General features: G+C 45.1%; 1 protein-coding gene across 1 annotated transcript in view; it reads left to right on the forward strand.

The window, feature by feature from the left end:
- Positions 1-10449, forward strand: part of LOC135912311 (prolyl 4-hydroxylase subunit alpha-2-like) — a 49661-nt gene extending 39212 nt beyond the window's left edge. The window contains exons 10-13 of the mRNA XM_065444701.2: positions 4158-4220; positions 6840-6908; positions 9104-9200; positions 10213-10449. Coding sequence (XP_065300773.2) covers positions 4158-4220; positions 6840-6908; positions 9104-9200; positions 10213-10406 — 423 coding nt within the window. The 3' untranslated portion in view covers positions 10407-10449. The remainder of the gene's footprint in view (positions 1-4157; positions 4221-6839; positions 6909-9103; positions 9201-10212) is intronic.
- Positions 10450-12101: the final 1652 nt, after the last annotated feature.

Genomic DNA, 12101 nt, shown 5'->3' on the forward strand with positions numbered 1-12101 from the left:
GAGCGGCTTCGTTGCCTGGGACTTCTTCATGGGCTGGTACCCAAATAAAAGTTATGTCCCTCCTGGGAGGGTTTTTGAATAGAATGTGGAGGGCTTCTTCCGAGATTCTCCCTTTGTTAAAATTTCGGATAGCTAATTTGTTATCGCATAATATTACTCGATGCGAGCAGTGCTGGCAGAATCTAAACTGCATTGTTAGTTAAGTCCTCGTGTTACTGCCAAGCGGGTCTGTGAAGAAATGCAAAAATTCGATATTATACCATGAACTACTCATCGTGAACCATGAACTACTCATCGTGAGCGAACCTGTTTTAGCGGATTAATATCAAGATAACAGTTGTAGAAGTGACATATAGCCAACGTTTGTGGCAGCCCAGTTGCATTGCGGCAGGTATGGTATTGACCGCAAATAAAGACGGGGACAGTTCTTCGGGAAAGTTCTTCTGAAGCATATATCTCTGAAGAATATATCTCGTACAGATGGCCATTCTTTCTGTACAGTAAACACCAACTAGGCCAAACTGAAGTTCTTCTGAAGATATGGTATCTTAACTGCATTGTTATATGCTATATGTTTTGCGGTTGTGGAACCGCACATGAAAAGCCCGCAATGGGCTAGTCGGCGCTCCTTCGGCTGGCAGTGTTGCGTTGCCTTTGAGAACGTTATTATCGTATAAGAAATAGGTTCTTTGAAAAAATTTTCGTAAACGAAGACGTAGTAAAAATATATTTCAGACGACCGCCATAAGTATACAAGCAAAGGGAACGAGAGCGAACAAACGAAAACACTGCAGAAGGTGCCCGGAAACCAACCGAACTGCAGCGCACGACAGGCGCGAGTCCGTGCCCTGACGTCACGCGAGTGGCTCTCGCCGCGCCCCTGTACTTTGTTTTCGGGGCTAATAGGGGTAGCGTTCTTTTGCCTTCTTACGTCACCCTTCCCCAATATCTTATCCCTTTCCCCGGACGCCTCTATGGAAACTGTGAGTGAAGAGTGGCAAGGTGGTTAAACCCAATCATTCTGTGCCTCTTCTCCCCTTCCTCTCTACATTATGTCTAGCTTCCTTCTGGACTTGCACGCGAATAGAAAGGTAAGGCATGTAATTTCTGCAATGCTTTTCCGGACAGTCACTTATAATTACAGCCATCAAGAGGCTAATGTGGCGACGCCCACCGGCCTCCCGAGGGCATTGTGCACATTCAACGCAGTGCAAAGGTCCTAACGAGTTTGTCGCGTAGCCTTCCCTGTCTGCCGCGCTCCTGTCACGTATACACACGGTTTGAATCACGCCCCGACGCGGTGTGCCAGACAGCAGCAGCGACAGCAGTGGTAAAGTAGAAGGGAGAGGCAAAGGAAGCTTCGTTTTAATACTGGGAAGTCGAGGAAACCAACTAGAGACACGAGTTCACCTTATGAAAGCGACGACTCCGTCATTGTTGATGTTTTTTATGCAGATTCTTTTTATTCGTCGTTGACCCCTAACACCAATGCGTCAACTGAGCGGGCTCTTCGTTTCATAGCGAAGCTGTATAGGGCTACCCGGCAAATTTTCTGCGTCCGTGCGTGTACACCATCACGTCGACAAAGAAAATTTTTTCGTTTCCAGAACTTGTGTAAAAGAGAGTCTGGACATGTGGGTTAGTTAGCATTCGTGTCAACACCTATCATGGATGGCCACTTGTTCATTTTATTGCGCTCGTCACAAGTGACAACTCGCAAGTTCTCGCAAGAAAACTCGCAAGACAACTCGCAACATTGCAAGTTCTACTACCTATGGTTCATTCTAACTATGAAAAAAATGACATCATCATTCGCTCCTATAAAACTGCAGAATGGTTTACCCGTCAGCATTAAATCTTCACCCTTTTATACATTTAGTCGTGCCCTTAGCAGTTTTATATGTGTAACTAAGTTTACGTCATTCATTACACTACATTTTCCATTTCTATGTATTGACAGTTTCTTTTAATGCCCCATAGGCTTGTACACATACAATTTGTTTTCATTTATTGTATTTTTCTATCTTGTATTTTCGCGATTGTGTTCGTTTCTTTTATTTAGCTTGCTCTTCTTTTATACATCTCTACATTGTTATTATTAAGCGAGGGTCCCATTGCAATCTTTGACTTTGGGACCCTCGTCTGTATATTGTATCTTACCAATTCATAGTATTTAAACAATAATAAACTGAAGCTGAAACTGAAACTGAGTCTTTTATGACCCATAGTTATCGCCGCGGCACTAGTTCACTGCCACTTGGGGGCTCGTCGCTATACACCAGAACACAGAAAAAAAATTGAGTGGCGCCATTTTCAAAGCGTGGTGACGCCACCTGCTGCTCCAACGGCTCCGAGCTGCCAAGCGAGGCGACTGCAGGTAGACGCAGTGCTTGCGCTGCTTGCGCTTTGACATTTCTTTGAAGTTCTTACGAAGGACCGGATTGTAAATTTTAGCTAACGAATTTAGTTAGTGAACTTCAGCTTCTCGGCAAGATTGTGCTGCAAATCGGAATGGCTATGTCAAGCGCAACTTCAGCAGACGGAGCGGATTGTTCGGGTAAGTCCGCGTTACCTTTGCAGGCGGAAATATTGGTTCTGCGGCTATTCCACTTTGATTTGCACGTCTGACAGTGCACGTCATGAACTAGTAAAAGCCTTGCAGTACGCGATATACTTTACCTCCGCGTTGTTGTGCCTGGAAAAATCTCGCGGCCCGCACTTTGAAAACAGGTGGCATGCCGTAGGTTCGCGTAAGCGTAGCGCACGTGCGCAGATGTGTCAGTTTTTTGCCTCGGGATGGCGGAAGAATGAATTAACATTAGTTCAACCGTGTGGGATCTACTGTGCAATGTTTGCATACTTTTTTAACAAATATCGCCGCTCTTGCCATCTGGCCAGCAGTTACGATAAGCAACACAAACCAGCTTTCACACGTAAAGGTTTCGAATAGTTGATGAAAGGTATTGCAAAATTTCGTGGCCACTAACGCCAGTGCATGGAATTCAATCTGTTATGCATGAGTTCGATTGTCATGAGCGTCAGAATTCTGTAGCGGTGCGAACACTTTCGCGGCATTTACTTGTGAGTCAGGTGCGGAGTTCTATGGCGAGAGCCGCTGTACGAAGCCAACCTGAGGCCTTTGTGCAATCCAGGCCCGTAGACAGACACAAACACATAGAGAGACAAGCCCAGATACACACATACAGAGACAAAACGACATGCACGGCTGAATATGCCACAGCGGCACAGCTCTCGACGTGCATCGTGTTCGTCGCAAACGGTGCGCTGCAACCTGCTTCGTTTTCGCTGGTTGTTTGCACATCCATATATGACGCAGTGACGCCCCGATGATGCTCTGTACTTGGATGTTGCGGGCACAGACATATTTACACCTTGAACACCTCGTAACAGACGCACGTTACATGCACGCGAACGCGTTTTGGCAGCTCAGGGAAGATGGCGGCCGGCCGCTGGGTTCCGGAGTATGCGCTCAGCCCATCCCGTTCGAGACTATCGTGTTCTGGCCTATAGCAGCAAGAGCCTGGTGACGCAACCCACCAATGGGGACACTCGTAGCATGCATCTTTCCGTCTCCGTGTAAAGACCGTGAGAAACGTACACGTATATATCGCCTATTGTTTGTTCGTCTTAGAGTGACGTCAGTGCCGCCTAGCGACCATATCGGTAGTTGCTACTGAGCGGTTCTATGGAGTGGAGCATATCGTGCGCATGGAAGAGGAGCAACGTGTCCATCTAGAACGACGACGGAAGCGACAGCGGGAATGAGTGCGCTGGCGGCGCGAAGCCGCTATAGCATCGACGAGCCTGGCCCGTCGTGGGCGACGACCGACGAAGACCGGCAGCGTGGCCGTCAAGAACGGCGGCGTGAGCAGAACCGGGAATGACATCACCGGCGGCGGCAAAGCAGCACTGGCGAGACTCAAGCTTTAAGTGCACATATATGGTCATACACATATATATAACTTCGTTATTTTAGAAGAACGCATAACAGATTCGCTGGTCGTCCTTCTTCACAGAGTGGAAAGGCCGATGAATGTTTTTCATTACGGCACGCGAGACTGCGTCTGCATGAAGCTAACACGCTTTTGGTGTGCCTTTTGACTAACTCTTCTGTTCTCTCCCCCCGATTCACGCAGCTGGAACAAGTAGACCTAGCGGATAAGGAGTCCGGAGACCGCATCGCCACCTTCATGTTCTACGTGAGTTTGCGGCAGCCAACCTCACACTGCTCGACGTCCAAAACTCGAGGCGTTGAAAGTGTGCTGTTCGGTTCATTTTCTCGCAGTCTTTGTCAAAGGTTTTCTTTTTACTTGCTTTTTTTTACAGCTGGAAAAAAGAAAAGACAACAGTCCGTTTGTGACTTCCGCCGCTTCAGATATCTCGCCAGGACAGCGGCAGTCCTGGCGAAACACGACTTAAATGCGGCATGTTTCTTAGCAACAAAACTTAACGGAGAATTTTCTATTCTCCGTGAACGTATTACCGTTCGCGCAATACCTGGTTACCATAGAGAGGTGCACGACGGAAACAACTCTGATGGCGACATCTTATGACACAGAATTTAACCCCATGGCGCACACAAAACTAGTATCCTGCCCTGACCTAATGTATTCTATTTTACTGGTATAAGACATTGGTTGTAGTTACGTGAGCGTTAATGTTCCGTCTCTTCGTGGTTTTCGTCCGACAAGTACACTCACCCAATAGAAACACGACCTAAATTTATTGTAGTTGGACAAAGAGTCAGGGGATGTCGCAACCGCATTTCTTCCTGTCGGCCACTGCTCCTATACCCCCGTAATCCGTTAACGTTAAGTATAGGCTAAGAAGCTTACAAGCTCAGACACTCTAATATAAAATGTATTTCATGCGCGTGTGAAATATGGACATTTATTTCATAGTTGCCACTGTTGCTGTCGGCCTTAGTCGAGTTTAGCATTCGTAGTTCAGAAGAATGTTGTGGTCTTACACTACATCCGAAAATCTCGGGTTCTTGGCCGTGCGAAATGTATGTAATGTAGCCGTTCCGCTTGCTTTCTATAACGTAGCTTTTAATAGCTAGATGAGACGAGAACGAACCATGAAATAGTAGTTATGATAAGCATCGAAGTACCACTCATGAAAGTGGTAACCGCTGTTTTGAACGACATGACTATGTGCATTTCTACAAGTGAAAAGCTTCATTCCTCAAAACGAACGTAAACAGAGGGGCTTCAACACACGGTTTTTGCTCGGTCGTTAACTACTTTCTTCTTTTTTTTTGGCGGTGGGAGGGGCAGATAAACGCCGTGTTTTCCTGTACAATTTATTTAGTGGCATAAATATCCGAATTATAAAGGTTCCGCGAGAGATGTCACAAAATAATAAGATATATGCTTCCGTTATGTATATATGAAATTGTTATAACCAATTTGTAGATTTCTACAGGGTGCCACATTTCGTCTTTGCTACTTAAATCAGGAGCAACATTCTCATTTATTATTCAACAATTAAGATAAGGTTTTAGTTTCCCTTGGAAGGATATATTCCTTTGTGTTCTACAAACGTACGAGCTATCATGTAAGCATTTCACCTAAAAAAATCCTAATTCTAATATTTCCTATAATACTTAGTGATGACATTTGGGTACCGAAATTCATGCCACTAAATCGGACACAACAACTCGCCCTTTTCTGTCGACGGCGTCAAATGTAACTTTAACTTCACTCAGTGCAGTCATTCCTTAATGATGTCATTCTGTTCTTTTCAATGCCCTTGCAAAGAAGGCCGTATATAATTGCGTGCGGTGAAAATGTTTTCCTTAAGCAACGCATGTGTGGTACATCATTCAGTTAACTCCCGAGTAGAAAAGTACCTAGTTCTCTTACAGCGATTACTTGCGGCTACGAAGCCTTCTTCGAAAAAAAAAGCAACAAATGGGTGAAACATTGCCTTTTCTTATGTACGATAATAGCATGCAAAAGAAGAAAGAAAGACATGCTGGTGCAATAAAGCGAACAGTCCACCTTGTGACCATTTTGGTGGACCAGGAGAACGCCTTTAGTGCCAGTAATGACTGAAGATTTTTGAATTTCTGTGTCCTAGAATGAGCGGGCTCTCATAGAGTCATACACGTTTTCTCAAGAAAGTATAGCAACATTCTCATAGGTTGATGGTAAGGGTGAGGATAAAGGTAAGATGAGGGAAGGCGATGTATTCAAAGAAGAACATAAAATTGTGTTAAGCTGTGACAGAGATGAAACAGGCTGGCGTGTGGTGCGTTTTGTTCTAGCGACAACAGTACCCCTATTTTCCAGCATTGAAATGGACCGCTATCTCTTACACTCTGTTGTGAGGTAGGGGAACGGTTGTTGGAATTTAAACAACAGTACACCTACCTGTGATATATCTATCCCAACTTAACACCAATCCTCCCCTTCCCCCACATATCAACGCTGTTCATACTCTACACAACAGCCTATTCTCCCCTCTTCCCACATTGACGCTAGGAAGAGTGAAAGACGTGTGCATGAAAAAAAAAAAGCCGCTGATGAAAGGAGCTGCTGCCCGGACGAAGGCAAGTGTCTCCTGGTCGAAAGGTTGACTGTAGCGACATTCATTATCCTGCCATCGTTAATCACTTCCTTTGATAACTATTATAATCTCAGATTTCATGCGCCTTCTCTGCCAGTGGCCGTAAACGATATTTATTTCATTTCGCCATTGTCGCTTCTCTTTTTACTCTTTCACGAAGGTGGTCCTCGCCTTCTGATGTTCGTTATAAGTGTTCTGCCGTAATAAATCGCCTATTTGCTTCGTTTTTACTTTCACCGGGACAGCTGTCAGACGTGAGTTTGGGAGGTGCCACTGCGTTCCCCTACGCCAAGGCGGCTGTCCCTCCGCGAAAGGTAAGAGTTCATGGACCAATGTGTCTTACGCTGCAAAAAAAAAAAAATATGGCCGTACGAAATGTTTTGAAAACCTGCGGAGTCATATAACAGAGCCTTTGTAGACCTGGAAGTATGTCAACGGCCTAGAAAGCAGAACAGCTGGAACATGCTCTTCAAAGACATGCGTAACGTAGTATCACATGTGCCATCAGTTATAATATGTTCGCAAAAATTCTAGTCGGCTTTGCAAACTCTTCGTTTTGTTTTTGTATTTCTTTCCTTTAAATTTGCGTAGTGTGACATCGCAGAGTTTCTTTCACAACGCTACGTGCATTCTTTTTCGATCACATTCTCAAAACAATGCTTCTGTCGCAAAGCGTGAAATTTTATAACAACACCATCGCTCCAATGTGCAATTCCATGTCGCAGTCCGAAGGCAACAAAAACGTGCCACCTACCTATCCCCATCAAGATCGTTTGGAAGGATCGCTTGGGACCTTGTAGGACATAAGGCGCCTCGCGATGTAAACAGAAGTAAGCTTTATAAGTGGCCTTTTGGTAAAGTTTCTATGGCTAGATAAGAAACACCTGCGATGTAAAGAATAACAAAGGTGAAAATTCAGTGTCGGTTAACATACGTGCACTGACTCTGAATGCTTAATGTGGTACTCGTGACATAATGCGCATTTCGTGTTACACCGGTGGTCTTCGAAGGTGTTCGTGGTAGCGATTGTAATATTGCTACCCTTCACTGATAATAATCCTACTGATGATAATCAGTTTATGTTACGATGCCTAAGTATAAAGTGAGTGGCCAAAATAAACTTTACTCAAATACGACGACACGGCAATTGATTGCCCATTCGTAAGCTCAGCGTCCTTCTCGGCAAATACGCAAATTGGTACGGCCGAAAATTATGGAAGTGAGATCGAAGTCAAGAAAACGACTACGGATATCCTTGGGCCTGCGACACGAAAACAGTCGGCAAGACCTGCCATCTAAACTGTGAAACGCTACTCGTGGACGCCTCGTCGTGAAACAATAAGAACTATTGAACAAAAAAAAACAGATTGATGATGGTGATACCGAGGAACCAACTCCATAAAAATTGAAGGAGCTGGTGTCTGTGCAAAGTCACAACCGATTTTAGAATGGTAAGGCTCGTTTGACCGACAGCTGAAGCACCAGGACGAAACACGAATGACGGGGTCCTGTCGTTCGCCTTACGAGCGTGCTCACACACCGTGTGAGACGGCGATAACGTGACGAGGCCTTTGGCCTTAATGGTCCCTTTCCATTTCCCGGGGTTTCTCCTGTTTTCTTGCCGCGATCACTGTGTCAGGTTCACAAGATGAACTCCGGCTTCACAAAATTCCTACAAGCTTCCGTTACATCTTGCACAGTTAATTTTTCCTGGTGTCTGTGTCGAAGCTTATTACATATTGTGTTACCACTCGTAGTGAATAGCAGGCACATGGGTGTCGGGTTTTTCGAAGCCTCTGTCTACTCGATGAGACTGCCCTTTATGCGCGAACGTTGTACTGCCTGCTTTCACAGTACTCGGGAAAAAAATGGGTGGGCTGTGTCACGAATGCAGGGGCAGGGGAGTACGGCAAATGTCTTGTGCGTCCTGTAGAATGGCGTATGGGCACGAGGGTGCAGAAACAACGCAACCAATTGCACAAGTTACATTTACTCAGGCATTAGCAAATTTGCATTTTTAATTTTTGTTACAGCACGGAGGCGTACGAGCGTTGAAATTCAGCTAGCGACCCTCTTTTACTCATATAAAGACAGTTTCACGTCAAAATTAAGTTGTAATATTTAATTTAGGGTGCCGAAACTGCCCAGTGGGTTTCGAGGGAAGTCGTAATGTGGGGCTGCGAATCATAGTTGACCATCTGGGGTTCTTTAACGTGAGCCCACAGCACGGTACGCGAGCTCTCTTTTGTCTCGACCCCTGAATCGAACCCGCTACCTCACGCTCAGCAGCTCGACGCCATGGCCACTGAGATACAGGCATGGTTCGTAGTATTGAGAGGTCGCTATTTGCTGTCAGATTGAAAATGCACCAACAGACTACACTTTTACTAACATTTTACTGCCGCCTTGCTATGCTTTGTTCACCAAGTAAATCTTCTTGAATCAGCATGAAATGAAGCCAAACCGAACATTCGAATCACCACTCATGTGTGCGCGTCCCTTCTTACAGGGCTCGGCTGCCTTCTGGTACAACATGCACGAGGATGGCAGCTACGACTTCCGCACCTTGCACGGCGGATGCTCCGTGCTACACGGCACAAAGCACGGTACGTCTACGCCTGCTGCATGGCATCTTTTCTTTCTGTATACTCGAACGAGCCGCGGCCATTCATCAAAAACTTACGGTCCACTGTATCTCAAGAAAGAAATTGAACATTTCCGGATTCTGGACACGTACGCAGCGTGATATTCGTATTCCCAACTTGTAATATTACGGACAGGCGCCGACAAAAGTGGTATACTCCACGCAGCGGAAGCTGGAGCAACGGAAAAGTGCATCGCAACCCCATCTACAGGCAGCATATGGGATCGAGACAGCCAATGGGTGCCCTTTATTATCCGCAGGCATGTCGCTTGACTCGTGTCAATGTTTCGTGCTTCAGCTCGCCAAAATGCCGAGCGACGCCGCTGCAGTAGCACTCTGCGCGGAGTATATCACTTTTGTCGGCGCCTGTACATGCAACCAGCATAGTGCTGCAAGTTTTTACTCTTTACACTCGCAAACTGCTCGGAAACTTAACTTTTTCTCACGTCTCGCGGTTCCCGCACTTCTGACGCCGACTCCAACTGTGCTTTCAGAACCAGCTGCGTACTTTATAGTGAACAAGTGAAATTCCAACAGAAAAATTCAATCGCAAACGCAAAATCTGAAAACATTCTTGCTAGCGCAATCCATAAATGATCGCGCAAGTACGCCAAGTGTACCGCATAGTCCACACGGCGGACCCCCGTTTATTATTTGACTACCGATTACTGCTAAATATAGCATGAAGACGCGCACAGTAATATTTATCCATAATGTGCCCAGTCAGCCACATTTTGAATATCAAGTAGGGATGTTTCCCTTGTAAAGGCATTTAATATGCTGAGCCCCTCGGCCACCGTTTCGTTAATTACGTACCGTGCTGTACTACGATTACTCCTAAATGGGTAATGGTAGCAAATCCTGCAACATACGTTTCCGACGGAATGAAACGCACGGCATACTACCTTTAACTATTAGGTTTCGCTTATCAATGATAGCTCACATACTCTGTTGCACTGCTTTTGCTATTGCAGTCGCGAACGTGTGGATTCGATCCAATGCCCAGATGTTCAACCGACCATGCCCGGCGAAGAAAAGAAGACGAAAGCCTGTTGCTCTGAACCTGCGTACTTTATTTCTTGGCCCTGCTGCTTACATTTTTCTTCTTGTTATGTCTTTCTCTTTTGCTATCTTTTTTTCACTGAGAACGACGGGTCGTCCCTGTTAGAATGTATTGTTCTTATTTTTAAATAAAGTGAAAAGAAAATCAATACATTCTTTATACAACGGAACGCATTCAGTGTGGTAAAAAAAGGGCAAGGCATGGCACATGCCAAAAAAAAAAAAAGAACACGACTTTGAGTTTGTTGGAGAGCTAAAGGATGGTCCGTGCAGTCTTAAGCACACCACCTTGAGGATGTTAGCCCTGCACCTGACAGTTGACATGGCTAGCGCTGTAATTAGCACGACTTTTATTGCGATGCGATGAATGCGATGCGATGAAAGCTTCTTGGCAAATGCGCACGCTACGCCACGTACACACAACTTAAAAGTCTCTGCACGCATTTTTTTTTTATTCCTAAGATAGATAATTTGAGCTTGCCCCCTAAACGACTTTCTTTACTACGGCCGAATCTATAGCAGTATGGATGCAAAGGTGAAAGAAATACTTCGATACCTGTAACGCTACACTTCATTGCTGATTGAGAGGTGAGTAACTGCGATAGAAATAGAGGGTGGCATGATTTAAGAACGATAATGGGGAAGTAAGTATAACAAAAAAGACGGAACGGTGACGAGTGTTACAAGTTGCGTCAATGCTATAAAAAGTCGGTATCATGTGGGCGATGAAGTCTTACGGTGTGTGTTGCCTTCGATTGCTTGTGTGAAGGCCTTGTGGCACCTTAGGCTTGTAACATGATTCATACGGCGCAAATATGCCAGAGTCAGTAAACTGCGGTACATTTGTGGATTACGGTAACAAAAAGAAAATAAAAGAAGGAAAGAATGAGTATAATTAGCGAATGGAGAAAGTCGAGGAAAGAGCTCACAGGTCTAACTTTATCAGCTACCTGTCAGAAACAAACGGTTTACACAGAAGTAGATGCAGTGGTTTCAATCACCTCTACGCACGCGTTAAAGCGATGAGCTAGAGTAACTTCCGTGGATAGAGCTAGGTCAGACAATGGCATGAAATCTCTCACCAATACACCGAACTATAAGAAAAAAAGTAACAACGAGACTGAGGTATATCCGCAGTATATCGCACTAGTCATAGACGATTCCACACTCTAATCGCATGTTGTCCGCAGCTTCCCTGTAGGTGAGAATGTAGGATTGAAAGTTAGCCTTAAGAACGACGATGGATGGTATTCTACGAAAAAAGTGACCAGACAGTGCTAACATAGGGCCAGAAAATACCTCAGGTATACCAATACAAATAGCTTAAATACCTTAATGTATAGATAAACGAAGGCGACAGATATATCGAGACAAAGGAAGAAAAACCATATTAGAGGAAAAGGGAAGAGAAATGTGGCCGTAATGAATCCCAGAGCGCTGTGGGGATGGAATAAGTACGGGATGCTCCGGGATATGTGGTAAGGTACAATGGTTCCAGGACTTACACTCGGAAATGCAGTTGTTTGCTTGACTCTGGGGTACAATCAAGAATAGATGGCAACCAAAGGTGAGTGGGAACCCACGCATTGAGCCCCCACAGGAAGGCTACTAAAGAAACTGCGCAGTGTGATATGGGCTGGACAAGTTCAGAGGAGACGGAAGATCAGAGTAAAATTAATCTTAAAGAATGACTGAGGAATACATCAGAAAGTATATGGGTTGCGAGAGTGTTCAGGTATTCATGAAGGAAAAGCATTGATTCACAGTGGAGCAAAAGAACTAGAAAGTTTACGAAGAAGTG

This window comes from Dermacentor albipictus, chromosome 6 (genome assembly GCF_038994185.2).
Source record: "Dermacentor albipictus isolate Rhodes 1998 colony chromosome 6, USDA_Dalb.pri_finalv2, whole genome shotgun sequence".
Taxonomy (NCBI): Eukaryota; Metazoa; Arthropoda; class Arachnida; order Ixodida; family Ixodidae; genus Dermacentor; species Dermacentor albipictus.